The sequence below is a fragment of the Symphodus melops genome, assembly GCF_947650265.1.
Source record: "Symphodus melops genome assembly, contig: scaffold_98, whole genome shotgun sequence".
Lineage (NCBI taxonomy): Eukaryota > Metazoa > Chordata > Actinopteri > Labriformes > Labridae > Symphodus > Symphodus melops.
In genome coordinates this window covers 55,001-75,183 of record NW_027636512.1, presented here as the reverse complement: position 1 = coordinate 75,183, position 20,183 = coordinate 55,001, and the positions used below count along the sequence as shown (strand labels likewise).

The following is a 20,183-nucleotide window of genomic DNA, read 5'->3' as shown; positions in this document are numbered from 1 at the left end:
GCTATATGTACTCTATGTGATGTCATGCTATATGTACTCTATGTGATGTCATGCTATATGTACTCTATGTGATGTCATGCTATATGTACTCTATGTGATGTCACGCTATATGTACTCTATGTGATGTCATGCTATATGTACTCTATGTGATGTCATGCTATATGTACTCTATGTGATGTCACGCTATATGTACTCTATGTGATGTCACACTATATGTACTCTATGTGATGTCACACTATATGTACTCTATGTGATGTCACACTATATGTACTCTATGTGATGTCATGCTATATGTACTCTATGTGATGTCATGCTATATGTACTCTATGTGATGTCATGCTATATGTACTCTATGTGATGTCATGCTATATGTACTCTATGTGATGTCATGCTATATGTACTCTATGTGATGTCACACTATATGTACTCTATGTGATGTCACGCTATATGTACTCTATGTGATGTCATGCTATATGTACTCTATGTGATGTCATGCTATATGTACTCTATGTGATGTCATGCTATATGTACTCTATGTGATGTCACACTATATGTACTCTATGTGATGTCATGCTATATGTACTCTATGTGATGTCATGCTATATGTACTCTATGTGATGTCACGCTATATGTACTCTATGTGATGTCATGCTATATGTACTCTATGTGATGTCACGCTATATGTACTCTATGTGATGTCACACTATATGTACTCTATGTGATGTCACACTATATGTACTCTATGTGATGTCATGCTATATGTACTCTATGTGATGTCACACTATATGTACTCTATGTGATGTCATGCTATATGTACTCTATGTGATGTCATGCTATATGTACTCTATGTGATGTCATGCTATATGTACTCTATGTGATGTCACACTATATGTACTCTATGTGATGTCATGCTATATGTACTCTATGTGATGTCACACTATATGTACTCTATGTGATGTCACACTATATGTACTCTATGTGATGTCATGCTATATGTACTCTATGTGATGTCACACTATATGTACTCTATGTGATGTCATGCTATATGTACTCTATGTGATGTCACGCTATATGTACTCTATGTGATGTCATGCTATATGTACTCTATGTGATGTCATGCTATATGTACTCTATGTGATGTCACGCTATATGTACTCTATGTGATGTCATGCTATATGTACTCTATGTGATGTCATGCTATATGTACTCTATGTGATGTCACACTATATGTACTCTATGTGATGTCATGCTATATGTACTCTATGTGATGTCATGCTATATGTACTCTATGTGATGTCATGCTATATGTACTCTATGTGATGTCATGCTATATGTACTCTATGTGATGTCATGCTATATGTACTCTATGTGATGTCATGCTATATGTACTCTATGTGATGTCATGCTATATGTACTCTATGTGATGTCATGCTATATGTACTCTATGTGATGTCATGCTATATGTACTCTATGTGATGTCACGCTATATGTACTCTATGTGATGTCACACTATATGTACTCTATGTGATGTCATGCTATATGTACTCTATGTGATGTCACGCTATATGTACTCTATGTGATGTCATGCTATATGTACTCTATGTGATGTCACACTATATGTACTCTATGTGATGTCATGCTATATGTACTCTATGTGATGTCACGCTATATGTACTCTATGTGATGTCATGCTATATGTACTCTATGTGATGTCATGCTATATGTACTCTATGTGATGTCATGCTATATGTACTCTATGTGATGTCACGCTATATGTACTCTATGTGATGTCATGCTATATGTACTCTATGTGATGTCATGCTATATGTACTCTATGTGATGTCACGCTATATGTACTCTATGTGATGTCACACTATATGTACTCTATGTGATGTCACACTATATGTACTCTATGTGATGTCACACTATATGTACTCTATGTGATGTCATGCTATATGTACTCTATGTGATGTCATGCTATATGTACTCTATGTGATGTCATGCTATATGTACTCTATGTGATGTCATGCTATATGTACTCTATGTGATGTCATGCTATATGTACTCTATGTGATGTCACACTATATGTACTCTATGTGATGTCACGCTATATGTACTCTATGTGATGTCATGCTATATGTACTCTATGTGATGTCATGCTATATGTACTCTATGTGATGTCATGCTATATGTACTCTATGTGATGTCACAGCTATATGTACTCTATGTGATGTCATGCTATATGTACTCTATGTGATGTCATGCTATATGTACTCTATGTGATGTCACGCTATATGTACTCTATGTGATGTCATGCTATATGTACTCTATGTGATGTCACGCTATATGTACTCTATGTGATGTCACACTATATGTACTCTATGTGATGTCACACTATATGTACTCTATGTGATGTCATGCTATATGTACTCTATGTGATGTCACACTATATGTACTCTATGTGATGTCATGCTATATGTACTCTATGTGATGTCATGCTATATGTACTCTATGTGATGTCATGCTATATGTACTCTATGTGATGTCACACTATATGTACTCTATGTGATGTCATGCTATATGTACTCTATGTGATGTCACACTATATGTACTCTATGTGATGTCACACTATATGTACTCTATGTGATGTCATGCTATATGTACTCTATGTGATGTCACACTATATGTACTCTATGTGATGTCATGCTATATGTACTCTATGTGATGTCACACTATATGTACTCTATGTGATGTCATGCTATATGTACTCTATGTGATGTCATGCTATATGTACTCTATGTGATGTCACGCTATATGTACTCTATGTGATGTCATGCTATATGTACTCTATGTGATGTCATGCTATATGTACTCTATGTGATGTCACAGCTATATGTACTCTATGTGATGTCATGCTATATGTACTCTATGTGATGTCATGCTATATGTACTCTATGTGATGTCATGCTATATGTACTCTATGTGATGTCATGCTATATGTACTCTATGTGATGTCATGCTATATGTACTCTATGTGATGTCATGCTATATGTACTCTATGTGATGTCATGCTATATGTACTCTATGTGATGTCATGCTATATGTACTCTATGTGATGTCATGCTATATGTACTCTATGTGATGTCATGCTATATGTACTCTATGTGATGTCATGCTATATGTACTCTATGTGATGTCATGCTATATGTACTCTATGTGATGTCACACTATATGTACTCTATGTGATGTCATGCTATATGTACTCTATGTGATGTCACGCTATATGTACTCTATGTGATGTCATGCTATATGTACTCTGTGATGTCACACTATATGTACTCTGTGATGTCACACTATATGTACTCTATGTGATGTCACACTATATGTACTCTATGTGATGTCATGCTATATGTACTCATGTGATGTCACACTATATGTACTCTATGTGATGTCACAGCTATATGTACTCTATGTGATGTCACACTATATGTACTCTATGTGATGTCATGCTATATGTACTCTATGTGATGTCATGCTATATGTACTCTATGTGATGTCACGCTATATGTACTCTATGTGATGTCACACTATATGTACTCTATGTGATGTCATGCTATATGTACTCTATGTGATGTCACGCTATATGTACTCTATGTGATGTCATGCTATATGTACTCTGTGATGTCACACTATATGTACTCTGTGATGTCACACTATATGTACTCTATGTGATGTCACAGCTATATGTACTCTATGTGATGTCATGCTATATGTACTCTATGTGATGTCATGCTATATGTACTCTATGTGATGTCATGCTATATGTACTCTATGTGATGTCATGCTATATGTACTCTATGTGATGTCATGCTATATGTACTCTATGTGATGTCATGCTATATGTACTCTATGTGATGTCACACTATATGTACTCTATGTGATGTCATGCTATATGTACTCTATGTGATGTCATGCTATATGTACTCTATGTGATGTCATGCTATATGTACTCTATGTGATGTCATGCTATATGTACTCTATGTGATGTCATGCTATATGTACTCTATGTGATGTCATGCTATATGTACTCTATGTGATGTCACACTATATGTACTCTATGTGATGTCATGCTATATGTACTCTATGTGATGTCATGCTATATGTACTCTATGTGATGTCACACTATATGTACTCTATGTGATGTCATGCTATATGTACTCTATGTGATGTCACACTATATGTACTCTATGTGATGTCACGCTATATGTACTCTATGTGATGTCATGCTATATGTACTCTATGTGATGTCACGCTATATGTACTCTATGTGATGTCATGCTATATGTACTCTATGTGATGTCACACTATATGTACTCTATGTGATGTCATGCTATATGTACTCTATGTGATGTCATGCTATATGTACTCTATGTGATGTCATGCTATATGTACTCTATGTGATGTCACGCTATATGTACTCTATGTGATGTCACACTATATGTACTCTATGTGATGTCACACTATATGTACTCTATGTGATGTCACGCTATATGTACTCTATGTGATGTCACACTATATGTACTCTATGTGATGTCACACTATATGTACTCTATGTGATGTCACGCTATATGTACTCTATGTGATGTCACACTATATGTACTCTATGTGATGTCACAGCTATATGTACTCTATGTGATGTCACACTATATGTACTCTATGTGATGTCATGCTATATGTACTCTATGTGATGTCATGCTATATGTACTCTATGTGATGTCACGCTATATGTACTCTATGTGATGTCACACTATATGTACTCTATGTGATGTCCACTCTATATGTACTCTATGTGATGTCATGCTATATGTACTCTATGTGATGTCATGCTATATGTACTCTATGTGATGTCATGCTATATGTACTCTATGTGATGTCATGCTATATGTACTCTATGTGATGTCACGCTATATGTACTCTATGTGATGTCACACTATATGTACTCTATGTGATGTCACAGCTATATGTACTCTATGTGATGTCATGCTATATGTACTCTATGTGATGTCATGCTATATGTACTCTATGTGATGTCATGCTATATGTACTCTATGTGATGTCATGCTATATGTACTCTATGTGATGTCATGCTATATGTACTCTATGTGATGTCATGCTATATGTACTCTATGTGATGTCACACTATATGTACTCTATGTGATGTCATGCTATATGTACTCTATGTGATGTCATGCTATATGTACTCTATGTGATGTCATGCTATATGTACTCTATGTGATGTCATGCTATATGTACTCTATGTGATGTCATGCTATATGTACTCTATGTGATGTCACACTATATGTACTCTATGTGATGTCACACTATATGTACTCTATGTGATGTCACACTATATGTACTCTATGTGATGTCATGCTATATGTACTCTATGTGATGTCATGCTATGTGTACTCTATGTGATGTCACACTATATGTACTCTATGTGATGTCACACTATATGTACTCTATGTGATGTCATGCTATATGTACTCTATGTGATGTCATGCTAACCCGCCTGGCTACTGGCGTAAACAACGCTGTCCCCGCCCCTTTATGGCTGAAAACGTCTCATTTAAATCAGACGCTGTAAAAGACATCTTTAGTGATTTGAGAAGCTCAAAATAAGGAAACGGTTGTGTTTGACTGACCGGACGAACTTTTGTACGACAAGAGGCGGAGACTAGCTGTCCATATCAATATACTTTGATTGGTGCAGAAGTCAAAGTATAATTTTTAAAACTGTCACAGCAGGAGGAGGGTTCAGTAAATGCTGAACTGCTCCTCTAAAGGAACCTCGTGCTTGTTTCTCCTCCAAAGATAAAAAGCTCGACGACATGTGAAACTCGATAGATCTGATGCAGCGTCCTGTGATGTGATGTCACAGCAGGGGCCAAAGTGAAATAAACAAGCTCCTCTTTGTGAACTCCGTCCAGGAAGTGAAAGCTGCAGAAGTTCAGACATTAAACTGCAGTCTGTCCGGCAGGAGGGGAAATAAAAGCTCCGGTTGGATTAGTCAAATAATAACATGCTTTATTAAGTTTCAATTGATTCCAAGTGCAGCTGTACACTTCATTTAATAAAGTCTATATGTAACTGAAGAATGAATATAAAGTCCTTTATACTCAGTTAATCCGGCTTTTGAAAGGACCCTGCTCTAAGTCACACTGCGCTTTCTGCTGCAGCGTCTATCAAGACGACTAAACCCCAGAAGACGATCTGAGCTGCCACGTTCTGAAATCGTAAATATTAAACACGCTCAATTATTTATGATCAGAACTTTTCTTGTGTGGGGAGAACACCAAGGACGGCTGAGCACAGACTCTGGGATTTTTCACATGGGAAGGAAAAGAGCGAATCAGGAAGCAAGCTGAAACATCACCATGGCGACAACAGCAAACAAAAAAGTAATCAAAAATAGAGGAGCGACGTGTTGAGTGTTTCTGTTCACATTTTCTGTACAACAAACCACAGGGAGCTCGACCATGAAGTTTGTTTGATCTTAAGTGGCGTTTGACGGCGTGAGAGGACGAGTTGTGAGAGTGGGACTGTTTGTGAATACATTTGTTAAAGTGTGTCGGACGTCTTCTTGCTTTCCACACGCGATAAGATCGGGGCGGCAGAAAAGTCTTAATGAACTCTTAATGAATCCTTTTCTCTATTGATATCCCGATACCATCTTTAAGTACTTGTACTCGTAAAACTACGTGGATACAACTGATACCACTTTATGGCGGGCCTGCAGTAGATAGATAGATAGATAGATAGATAGATAGATAGATAGATAGATAGATAGATAGATAGATAGATAGATAGATAGATAGATACTTTATTGATCCCGGGGGAAATTCAAGCAAGTGAAATTCAAGTAAAGTGGCAGCGTGAGACTGTGTGCGACAGCTACAGCTGACTTTGCAGCTAATGCTAGTGGGATAGTGCTAGGGTTGTCTCAACATTTTCCAGCGTTAGCTGCGAGCCTGTTAACCTGCTAGCGCTAGTGGGCTAGCATAGGGGCTAGCATAGGGGCTACCAGGTGGGCTAGCAAGCGGGCTAGCGCAAGCATCGTGAGACAGAGATAGCTAACTTTGAAGCTAACGCTGGAGAATGCAAAAAGAGAACAGGCGTGTAGTAAAAAGCTGTTTTGGAGCCAAAGTATGACGTTACCAGCTGTCATCACATCACAGACAGTTTGCTTACTGTACTCGATCCGAGGTAAAGTACCTATGTTTGTTTCTGTCCGTCTGTCTGCCTGACGTGATGTGTGGTCACGGTGAGGTTCTGGACTCACTGGTAGGGTCGACGTTCTCGCACAGTTCCGTCTTGGCCTCTCCGTTCGGTCTGTCGCTGGCTTTGTGGGAGAGTCTGGACGACATGGTGGCGGCCGTGGCGACGGCTTTGAAGGAACGTTTCCTCTTCTGCACGTTGAGCTCTGGGTGGAAGATGATGACATACACTTTGGGCATGTATAGCATCCCGAGGGCCACGGACGCACTCAGGTTCATGGAGATGGTCAGCGTGGTCGTCTGGATGTACAGCTGCAGGGGGAGACGAAAATATGAAATATTACGTAAAATCCAAACTGTGCAATCACTTAAAACACTTATTTGTCCACTGCAGGTTCAAATCCTGCAAAACAACAGAGTAGAACTCATTTAAAATCACAACCAGCTAGTAGCAGCAAGACCAGGTCCTGTCTAAAGACTGGTTTCATGGAGCTAGGAGCAACAAGACCAGGTCCTGTCTAAAGACTGGTGTCATGGAGCTAGGAGCAACAAGACCAGATCCAGCCTGAAGACTGGTTTCATGGAGCTAGGAGCAACAAGACCAGATCCAGCCTGAAGACTGGTTTCATGGAACGAAGAGCAACAAGACCAGGTCCTGTCTAAAGACTGGTGTCATGGAGCGAGGAGCAACAAGACCAGGTCCTGTCTAAAGACTGGTGTCATGGAGCGAGGAGCAACAAGACCAGGTCCTGTCTAAAGACTGGTGTCATGGAGCGAGGAGCAACAAGACCAGGTCCTGTCTAAAGACTGGTGTCATGGAGCTCTTCTTTGTAACTTATTTTGAGTCATGATACAGCCATAAAACTCTGCGGCATAATTTGAGACTTGACCTTTATAAATGAATAAAACATTTACATAGATCTGAATTGTTTAGTTTCATCATTTTCTGCTCTTTTGTTTCTTTCTTTGTGGACCTTGGTGAATTAGGAGAGAGCTTATAACTGATCAGGATCAGTTAGCTGGGTCTGTGATCTACATCGTGGGCTTGTTTTTTGACTAACTCCACACGGGTCCGACCATGTTGTGTGGAATAAACGCAGCTGACGGACTCAGGAAGCGAGGCTGTAAACATGCCGACAGAGATTTGTTAGAGAACAGAACTCTTGACACTTTTTATGAGCAGGTGAAGGATTGTTTTTTATTTTCCTGTGTGCTCTCGACCCTCACCTCCAGCGCAGAACAACAGCCGACAGCTCGCCTCAGCATTCATGTTTTATGGGCTGTGTATACTGCACCTGCATCCCAGCCGTGGCCCTTGAACCCAACACAGGGCTGCTGTCAGCCCGGGATGAAGAAGCTGGACTGGGCCGTAATGGGCTTCATACAGTTCAGCTGCACTGTCTTTATGTGTTATGGTCGGGCTGTCACAGTCTGATGTATGCCCTTTACGGAGACGGGGGGGGGGGGATCAAGACTATGCTGATATTCTATCTCATTGTTTCAGAGGTAAACTAATGTCTCTGTACTGTTTGATAGGACGGCTGACAGGAAGCAGAGGGTTCATCCCTGAAGACTCAGAACAGACTGACACGCAACGTTAGCTTGTATCGTTAGCAGTGTCATCGTTGTCTCGTGTTTAGCAGTTTTAGCGTCTGCAGGAAGTGACCTGACCTGAGTTCTGTCTCAGCTTTGATACGAAGAAATCTATAAATCCATCGTGTCGTCGTCTATCTTCAAGCTAGCTTCACAAGTTTGAACCTTACAAACCGATCTCAGCTAGCACCAAATAAATGAGCCTCCAATGATGACATTGAGCCACGGCCCGTACTCCACATCTACACCTGTAGTCGTCATGGTAACAGGTGCAAACACAAACATACTCCACGTGCTAACAGTTAGCTAACAACGGGCTGTAGTCATCATGGTAACAGGTGCAAACACAAACATACTCCACATGCTAACAGTTAGCTAACAACGGGCTGTAGTCATCATGGTAACAGGTGCAAACACAAACATACTCCACGTGCTAACAGTTAGCTAACAACGGGCTGTAGTCATCATGGTAACAGGTGCAAACACAAACATACTCCACATGCTAACAGTTAGCTAACAACGGGCTGTAGACACCAGCAGAGTCGGATTTGATCTGTCATATTTCTGAACCTCATCAGTCGGTTGTTTAGTTTCTCCCGGAGTCTTTGACTTCCCCGCCCTCCAGTGATTTAGGCAGAAATGGGAAAACAGGGGGTGCAAAAAAAAATACAGGGGGTGCAAATTTTTTTCAGTGTCACTCATGGCGGCACGGCGGAGCGGAGGTCATGTGCTCACTAACACACTGGTTTTGAAGAAAAGTGAATAAGTCTCTAAATGGTGCATTCTGTTCAATAAGATGCATCTTTACACATTTTAGTTTTCCCAAGCTTGATCATGTTGAGTTACTGTCCAGCCTGTCTGACACACCCCTTCATCATTTGACTCACTTGGTTCATGTTGTCTAACCCCTTTGTTGGCCCACTGCTTCTCTCTGCACTTTCTTTAAAAAACAAACAACAAACAAATAAATGTATAATATTACATGTGTCATCCAGTAATAATAGATCTCTAGACCTTGATAAGTCAATCATCTGTCAGCATGTTCTAATGTGGAGCTGACCCGAAAAGGTGGAGCTAAACCCTGCAGTCCTCTGATTGGTTGAAAGAATCATCACTTCCTGTGTTACGTCGACAAACAGAACTCTGGCGTGTTTAAAGCATTGAGTGTAACACAGCTGATTGTTAGCGTGTGTATTTGTCCTCGCCGCTCACAGCCTTCTCTGAAACAAAGCTGGATTGAGTTCTTGTAATAAAGAGTCACATGACAGTGACAGAGGAGATGACCTGCTGGATGTCTCCAGTGTTGGTTTTGTTTGTGTAGCGTTTTTCTCCTTTGTTGAATTTATTAGTTAGCGGTTAGCTGTTAGCTGTTAGCTGCTGTCATATGATGCTATTTACATAGCGGCTATCATCATCCGGCTGACACACCGTCTACCAAATAGGGCACGGGTGGCTGTGGAAACACAAACGGGAACATATTCTTTGCCAGAATTAGCATGTAGCCTAATCAGATATTTAGCGCTCCGTATAGAAACCCGTGTGGTAAGCACGTCTATTAAATGTAGATATTTGCACGGCCGAGGTCAAACCGTGCTATCATTTCAAGGCCGTGTTTTTTTTAAATTGGCCGTGCAGAAAGCGGTTTCGCGGCAGGCTACCTAAATCTATGCTGCCCTCTGATTTTCAACATGTGCACGTTGTTGATGAGTGGGAGGAGCTTACATCACATCTGTGTTTGATGACAGTGCAGTTGCACCCAGAGACCTTCAGGGGGCGCCAAAGAGCCCTGAACCAAATTTTTATTGTTGCTTTAAAGATTATGAACAATACTATCCTCATTCCACTGAATGACAACGTCCAACGTCCAATCTGTGAAGCGTGCAGATATGTACAGCACACACACACACACACACACACACAGGCTGGAAGCAGAGTGTGTGTATCTGTCATCAGCAGCAGTGTAAACCATCAGAGCAGAAGATGTTGGTCTGATATAAATCAGTGTGATGATGACATGTCAGATACAAAGGGAAACATCGCTCTGGAATAATCTCATCATGTAAAACCTCTTTTTCTTTATCGGCGTGTCGCATCGCTGAACAGCAGAGTGTGTTTGTCTGCAGGTTACAGAGCCGAGCAGACGTTTGTTTGAGACGACGCTCGAGTGACAGCACGCAGGTAGGAGGATTAAAAGGACTCTAATCACGACTCCCTCCAACGCAGGAAGAAGAACCTGAGGCAGCACGGAGGAGGAGCACGGCTCATCCCTACATTGAAAGCTTCCTGAGGAGCACAGGCCGAGTCAGGAGGAGGACTCTTCTTCTGCAGCATTCAGAAACGTGCTGGGTGCTGTTCAAGATATCAAACTGTGTGCTTTTCTCTTTCACACCTGTTCTAACAACAAACTCCTCCAGGTGCCACCTGAGCCATACGGAAGTGTAATCATCAGCACGATGTCAGGCAGACTGACATGGTGTGGGCTCATTCAGTGGTTATCTCTGTCCCCTCACAGTGAGGAGGTTGCTGGTTTGAATCCCTGTCTGTCAGGAGCCACTGTGTGTGCAGTCTGCATGGCGTGGGTTCCTCCCACAGTCCAATCACATGCTGGTTACCTGCTGTGTTTCTTTCTGCTTGTTGTGACAGCAGCTTGATCTAATGAAGCCTGATCATAACGTGAGAACAACACAGTCCCTGTGAATGACGTGTTTCACTGTGACCGCCAGCGCCAGTCTTTCCTCTGTCAGTAATACACTCTGTGTGTGTGTGTGTGTGTGTGTGTGTGTGTCCTGCTTATTGCTGCAGACAGAGCGTGTCTCTGATCAACAAAGCCTCAGTCACTTTGATTCCACCAACATGTCTCACGTTAAAGTCAAACTGAAACCCAAACTAATCTTTATTTGTCCGTGCGATGACGCTCCGTGCCGTGTGGAGGACGCCACTAAGCCCGTCGACCACATCAGAGGACTCAAGATGAACTGAAGGCAGAGACAAAGACAAACCCTGAGAGTCATCACAAGCACTAAACAAACCTGCGTCCTTCAGACCCACCGCTTGAACAATCATATGAAAGTCAGCCAGCTGCAGCTCTGTTTGTTTCTCCACCGCCTGAAAGGTTTGTTTTCACTTATCGTCCTGCTGAACGTCAACGTACGGCGCTGTGAGAGAAGTTTAGACTCCTCCAGACCACGTACCAGTCTCAACAAGACTCTCGTCACGCCCTGCTGATATCTCTAAACGGAAGAACGCCACCTTCAAAGACTGAACCCACAGAGTGATGTGGAGTCTGGATCAACCAAACTCCTGCCAACAGTCTGCTTCATCACCTAAACACCAATCAGACCTCTGAGCTGTCACGGGAACATGATGGCCTGTATCCAGACGGACGTGGGATGATCACATGATCGCAGGCCGACCTGTCGTCGTCTTTGTTTCTGATCATTGAATCCAGAACAAACAGCAGAGATTCATTCAGAGGCATCAAACATCTTTCACCTGGTTTCAAAGAGAAGACACGTCAGGATTCTTTCTCTGTTGTTACCGGCGACTCTGTTCGTGTCTCGCGTCCTTTTTGTCATCAAATTAGTTTCAGATCGGCTCAGCTGGGCGCCACGGTGTGGGCGCCCTCTGACTCCTTTAATTAGACAGATCCGGGGATCCCTGTACAGGGGGGGCGACTCGTAATGACTGTACTGTAGGTGACGGCTCACGTCCAGTGTGGGAGGAGAAAACAACCCCACTCAGTCAGACTCCTGCTGCATGCTGGGAAAGTGGGCCAGGGAAGGTTTGACTTCAAAAACATGTTTTACCTGAGAATGAACAAACATAAAATGCTGCTTGTTATCCTGGAGCTGCCTTCAGCTCCTTTGTTTCTCTGATTATTCATCCACAGATGTGTCTGCTCAGGCAGGAAGCCTGATGTCATCCAGCTCATTAAAACACAAGATGTCTGATATCTCTATAGAGGAGATACAGAAGTGTACTCTGACCAGCAGAGGGCGCTCTGACTCCAAACTTTAAAGTCCTCTCAGCATCGTCTGCAGCTCACGTAGCGGAGACTCACAGCTGCACAAACTCCACAATACAGTAAGAAATAAAGGAGCAGTCTGTAGCTCCGCCCCCTAGTGTTTAAAATGAGTACTGCAGTCTAAACTCTAATCATCACAGAGAGCTGTCTGGCTCCGCCCCCTCCTCTCACACAGCTCTGCATGTGGTGGACACTGTAGCTTCAGTGTTTAGCCAGCTCTGCATGTGGTGGACACTGTAGCTTCAGTGTTTAGCCAGCTCTGCATGTGGTGGACACTGTAGCTTCAGTGTTTAGCCAGCTCTGCATGTGGTGGACACTGTAGCTTCAGTGTTTAGCCAGCTCTGCATGTAGAGACACTGTAGCTTCAGTGTTTAGCCAGCTCTGCATGTGGTGGACACTGTAGCTTCAGTGTTTAGCCAGTTCTGCATGTGGTGGACACTGTAGCTTCAGTGTTTAGCCAGCTCTGCATGTGGTGGACACTGTAGCTTCAGTGTTTAGCCAGCTCTGCATGTGGTGGACACTGTAGCTTCAGTGTTTAGCCAGCTCTGCATGTGGTGGACACTGTAGCTTCAGTGTTTAGCCAGCTCTGCATGTTGGTGGACACTGTAGCTTCAGTGTTTAGCCAGCTCTGCATGTGGTGGACACTGTAGCTTCAGTGTTTAGCCAGCTCTGCATGTGGTGGACACTGTAGCCTCAGTGTTTAGCCAGCTCTGCATGTGGTGGACACTGTAGCTTCAGTGTTTAGCCAGCTCTGCATGTGGTGGACACTGTAGCTTCAGTGTTTAGCCAGCTCTGCATGTGGTGCACACTGTAGCTTCAGTGTTTAGCCAGCTCTGCATGTGGTGGACACTGTAGCTTCAGTGTTTAGCCAGCTCTGCATGTGGTGGACACTGTAGCTTCAGTGTTTAGCCAGCTCTGCATGGGTCTGTAAAGCTTTCTGCGTTCTAACCTCTCTCCATGTTTCATCTCCAACATTGATCCTAGTTTGAGCAGCTTTCTGCTGCTGGAGCTTATTAGAAACATGCAGAGGCTTTTTAGCTCGGGTACAATCACTTCTATCTGAAGCAGTTCCACTGCCCGCTTCCATCGCTGCAACACCTGTTGACCTGATAACTGCTCTCATATCTGCGTGTGGTTGCCTTAAGCCTTTAAGATATATCACTCTATGTATATATCAGATTGACATCATCGTTGCTATCGGTGTCGTTTGTGTTGTTTGAATAACATCAGAGCCGTCAGTTTGACTCCATAACGTCTGACCTCCTGCATCTATGAGCAAAACCCTGAGCAGGATCCTGGTCACCCATGTCCCAAGCTCAGCCCCTGGTTCAGAGGAACAGGAAGTCTCCACGGGACTGTCTGACTCGTTAGGCTGGCTCTGAATCCTTCAGAGATGCACGGTCAGAGTTTGAAGGTTGTAAGTGAAGATGATGCTCAACAGTCTGATTTTCTTTTATTTCCATCATTGCAAACAGAACAAAGTTCTCTGGATCTGCTCACTCTGACTGTTTGCCAGTCCAAAGCAGTGGGAGGAACACAGAATTGGGCCCCATATGGAGGCAAACAAACTACAGTAAAAGCAGTTATGTAACATCATTATGGGAGCAGCAGGGGGCGTGATGATGTGTTCACCCAGCTGGAGCTCCCAGATAAAAAACAACAGAATAACAGAGAAATAAAAATGGCATTTAGAGCGGGTCGAGCTGCGTGATCCGATCTGTCTGCATTTACAGGAACATGAGAGACAAGCAGGAAATAAAGGCTGAGATATGAGCCGGATCAGAACCAGACTCATGTAGAACAGAACCCTGGATCAGAACCAGACTCATGATGAGCAGAAACCTGGACCAGAACCAGACTCATGATGAACAGAACCATGGATCAGAACCAGACTCATGTAGAACAGAACCCTGGACCAGAACCAGACTCATGATGAACAGAACCCTGGATCAGAACAAGACTCATGTAGAACAGAACCCTGGACCAGAACCAGACTCATGATGAGCAGAAACCTGGACCAGAACCAGACTCATGTAGAACAGAAACCTGACCAGAACCAGACTCATGTAGAACAGAACCCTGACCAGAACCAGACTCATGTAGAACAGAACCCTGGATCAGAACCAGACTCATGATGAACAGAACCCTGACCAGAACCAGACTCATGATGAACAGAACCCTGGATCAGAACCAGACTCATGATGAACAGAACCCTGACCAGAACCAGACTCATGATGAGCAGAAACCTGGACCAGAACCAGACTCATGTAGAACAGAACCCTGGACCAGAACCAGACTCATGATGAGCAGAAACCTGGACCAGAACCAGACTCATGTAGAACAGAAACCTGACCAGAACCAGACTCATGTAGAACAGAACCCTGGACCAGAACCAGACTCATGATGAGCAGAAACCTGGACCAGAACCAGACTCATGTAGAACAGAACCCTGGACCAGAACCAGACTCATGATGAGCAGAAACCTGGACCAGAACCAGACTCATGTAGAACAGAAACCTGACCAGAACCAGACTCATGTAGAACAGAACCCTGACCAGAACCAGACTCATGTAGAACAGAACCCTGGATCAGAACCAGACTCATGATGAACAGAACCCTGACCAGAACCAGACTCATGATGAACAGAACCCTGGATCAGAACCAGAGTCATGATGAACAGAACCTGTTAGATGAAGACATGAGCGTCAGTGTGAGAGAGTTTCCTGTCCAGCGTTGAGATGTTGGGTTTCTGCTCTGGACCAGACGAGCACCGTGGACTCATCTGGTCCCTGATCATGGACTCAGTCTGTGGTCATAGAGTCCAGGTGTCTTTCATGATGAGGAGGATTCCTTCCTCTCATGTCTCTCTCTGTAGCTGCAGTGAAACCTTGAGACATCATTAGAATACTGCAGCTGCAGCAGGATTTTATTTTTATAGCTCAGTGAGTTTCGCCTGTGACTCTGCTCTGAATGCTTTATGGATGTTGGAGGAGATTTACATAGAGAACCTATGACCCAAATAAACACAGTGCTGCTCCAGCTGCACAGGAATACTTTCATATTTCTGTGTTCAAAGCAAGCAAGGGTCAAAGAGTGTGTTAGACTTTATATTTTACTTTCAAACATCAGAGTGTGCACAAGAGGGAGGGGCTATCGAGATATACACTAGAGTCCATAGAGCTCTATGTTAAAATGTCCAACTTTACAGCTGCACTTCCTCCAGTGTCCACTAGAGTCTGTCTCCTGCAGTGAGTCAGTCTCCATAGAGCTCTATGTTAAAATGTCCAACTTTACAGCTGCACTTCCTCCAGTGTCCACTAGAGTCTGTCTCCTGCAGTGAGTCAGTCTCCATAGAGCTCTATGTTAAAATGTCCAACTTTACAGCTGCAGTTCCTCCAGTGTCCACTAGAGTCTGTCTCCTGCAGTGAGTCAGTCTCCATAGAGCTCTATGTTAAAATGTCCAACTTTACAGCTGTCAGATGTTGTTTAATCTGCCTGTTTTATCACCTTTATCCTTTTCTTCGTAACAATGAGCAGTTTGTCATGATGCAGGTTTATACTAAGTCTGAAGTCAGGATTTGTTAGGTCTGAGTTTCTGAGGATGTGAGCAGAATCAGAACGCAGGAAGTTCAGGCAGAAATTCTTCTTCTTCATATAAATAGTGTAAAGCTGGGCTCACGCTGCAGGATCACCAGCTCGACTCGAGGCTGCTCTGATTGTCTGGTCGTTCGAGTCGTTTGTCAATCTGACCTCCAGCTCCACGTTGTCCTCGCCCCCCCCGGACCTTTCTTCACCTGAACTCGTTTCCCGCTCTGCTCGGAGCGTCACCGTCTCAGGTTGAACCTCCGGCTCCGTCGCTTACATGAGGTCAGGTTCATATCTCATATCTAAGTGTGTGTGATGAGGATGTTAAACTCTTGTTGTCTGAGCGGAGTCAGAGTTAACAAATAAAGTTCTCGATGCGTTTGCTGTGAATACATCTTCCATATGTTGCTCCTTCTTCTACTGACTGTCACACTGTGGTGAAAGTTACCCTGATGAAACAAAACAGACCAGAGAGAGGAGTGACAGAGAGAGAACAGAGCAGGTGAAAGGACGACAGGGTTCAGCTGAAGCGAGAGAAAGGAGGAGAAGATGAGCGTGAGACGGAGAGAGAAGGTTAAGTGTGAGGAGACACAGAGCTGTGAATGATGAATGAACCAGGGGACAGGTGAGGAGTGAAAGACAAAGACAGAGACGGGTGATGGATGGTGAAGTCACAGAGTCAGAGAAAGAGATGTTTGAGACACAAAGAGCAGAGAGATGGATGAGAGCAGGTGTTAAAGGTTGGACAAAGAGACATGTCTGACTGAAGAGGACGACAACTTTCAATGTTCACACAAAACACCTCCTGAACTTCTGATACTGAGCATCACTGTAACGTCTGCAGCAGGTAAACAGACTGTAACGTCTGCAGCAGGTAAACAGACTGTAACGTCTGCAGCAGGTAAACAGACTGTAACGTCTGCAGCAGGTAAACAGACTGTAACGTCTGCAGCAGGTAAACAGACTGTAACGTCTGCAGCAGGTAAACAGACTGTAACGTCTGCAGCAGATAAACAGACTGTAACGTCTGCAGCAGGTAAACAGGCTGTAACGTCTGCAGCAGGTAAACAGACTGTAACGTCTGCAGCAGGTAAACAGGCTGTAACGTCTGCAGCAGGTAAACAGGCTGTAACGTCTGCAGCAGGTAAACAGGCTGTAACGTCTGCAGCAGGTAAACAGACTGTAACGTCTGCAGCAGGTAAACAGGCTGTAACGTCTGCAGCAGGTAAAGAGGCTGTAACGTCTGCAGCAGGTAAACAGGCTGTAACGTCTGCAGCAGGTAAACAGACTGTAACGTCTGCAGCAGGTAAAGAGGCTGTAACGTCTGCAGCAGGTAAACAGACTGTAACGTCTGCAGCAGGTAAACAGGCTGTAACGTCTGCAGCAGGTAAACAGGCTGTAACGTCTGCAGCAGGTAAACAGGCTGTAACGTCTGCAGCAGGTAAACAGGCTGTAACGTCTGCAGCAGGTAAACAGACTGTAACGTCTGCAGCAGGTAAACAGGCTGTAACGTCTGCAGCAGGTAAACAGACTGTAACGTCTGCAGCAGGTAAACAGACTGTAACGTCTGCAGCAGGTAAACAGGCTGTAACGTCTGCAGCAGGTAAACAGGCTGTAACATCTGCAGCAGGTAAACAGGCTGTAACGTCTGCAGCAGGTAAACAGACTGTAACGTCTGCAGCAGGTAAACAGGCTGTAACGTCTGCAGCAGGTAAAGAGGCTGTAACGTCTGCAGCAGGTAAACAGGCTGTAACGTCTGCAGCAGGTAAACAGACTGTAACGTCTGCAGCAGGTAAACAGGCTGTAACGTCTGCAGCAGGTAAACAGACTGTAACGTCTGCAGCAGGTAAACAGACTGTAACGTCTGCAGCAGGTAAACAGGCTGTAACGTCTGCAGCAGGTAAACAGACTGTAACGTCTGCAGCAGGTAAACAGGCTGTAACGTCTGCAGCAGGTAAACAGGCTGTAACGTCTGCAGCAGGTAAAGAGGCTGTAACGTCTGCAGCAGGTAAACAGGCTGTAACGTCTGCAGCAGGTAAACAGGCTGTAACGTCTGCAGCAGGTAAACAGACTGTAACGTCTGCAGCAGGTAAACAGACTGTAACGTCTGCAGCAGGTAAACAGGCTGTAACGTCTGCAGCAGGTAAACAGGCTGTAACGTCTGCAGCAGGTAAACAGACTGTAACGTCTGCAGCAGGTAAACAGGCTGTAACGTCTGCAGCAGGTAAACAGACTGTAACGTCTGCAGCAGGTAAACAGGCTGTAACGTCTGCAGCAGGTAAACAGGCTGTAACGTCTGCAGCAGGTAAACAGGCTGTAACGTCTGCAGCAGGTAAACAGGCTGTAACGTCTGCAGCAGGTAAACAGGCTGTAACGTCTGCAGCAGGTAAACAGACTGTAACGTCTGCAGCAGGTAAACAGACTGTAACGTCTGCAGCAGGTAAACAGACTGTAACGTCTGCAGCAGGTAAACAGACTGTAACGTCTGCAGCAGGTAAACAGACTGTAACGTCTGCAGCAGGTAAACAGGCTGTAACGTCTGCAGCAGGTAAACAGGCTGTAACGTCTGCAGCAGGTAAACAGACTGTAGCGTCTGCAGCTGGTAAACAGGATGTAACGTCTGCAGCAGGTAAACAGACTGTAACGTCTGCAGCAGGTAAACAGGCTGTAACGTCTGCAGCAGGTAAACAGGCTGTAACGTCTGCAGCAGGTAAACAGACTGTAACGTCTGCAGAGAATGAAGGGTTAAACAGAAGTCCCTCATGAGCTCATTATCTGATGTGAGTGCTGCAGAAACACACACATAATCAATACTCCTGTGTGTTAGAGAGTGGTGGGGATGATGTCGATGGTCGTGTTAGACCTGATTACACGTGGTCGATCATCGCTCGTTGTTATTTGAGTGACAGCAGGAGATCTGAGGTGTGACGGGGTTAAACAGCTGACATGAACAAGCCTCAGTTTATTTCAGACATTTTAAATGATTTACTGCTTTGTGTGCTTCCTTCTTCTAAAGCAGCAGTTTTAATTTGATGGTTCTAGATGTAACAAAGCTGCTGTTCTGCTCATTTTAAACAACTTTCCTCTTTCATTTTTAATGAAATTTCAAAATAAAAGACATTTGGTAAGGATTACCTCCTAAAGAAGAGCTTGTGTTTTTGGATTGGTGTATGCATCTTAAATAGTTTTGCCACAATAACAGCTAAATATAGATCAACCTGGACAGGAAGTCAGACAAGAAATCATATCGAGCGTTCAGTCAATGTCAAAATAAAACAACATTCAGAATCCTGATCGTATCTTTCATGACGTCAAAACAAGCACTGAGTAAACAACACTGCATGTGTGTGTGTGTGTGTGTGTGTCTCCCTGTGTGTGTGTGTGTGTGTGTGTCTCCCTGTGTGTGTGTGTGTGTGTGTGTGTGTGTGTGTGTCTCCCTGTGTGTGTGTGTGTGTCTCCCTGTGTGTGTGTGTGTGTCTCCCTGTGTGTGTGTGTGTGTGTGTGTGTGTGTGTCTCCCTGTGTGTGTGTGTGTGTGTCTCCCTGTGTGTGTGTGTGTGTCTCCCTGTGTGTGTGTGTGTGTCTCCCTGTGTGTGTGTGTGTGTCTCCCTGTGTGTGTGTGTGTGTGTCTCCCTGTGTGTGTGTGTGTGTGTGTGTGTGTGTGTCTCCCTGTGTGTGTGTGTGTGTGTCTCCCTGTGTGTGTGTG

General features: G+C 43.7%; 1 protein-coding gene across 1 annotated transcript in view; it reads right to left on the bottom strand.

The window, feature by feature from the left end:
- LOC306819424 (metabotropic glutamate receptor 7-like) overlaps window positions 1–20,183 on the bottom strand; it is a gene marked incomplete at its 5' end in the record, with an annotated part of 81,511 nt that overhangs the window by 17,475 nt on the left and 43,853 nt on the right. Inside the window, one exon of the mRNA XM_079373223.1 lies at window positions 7,343–7,589. Coding sequence (XP_079229349.1) covers window positions 7,343–7,589 — 247 coding nt within the window. The remainder of the gene's footprint in view (window positions 1–7,342; window positions 7,590–20,183) is intronic.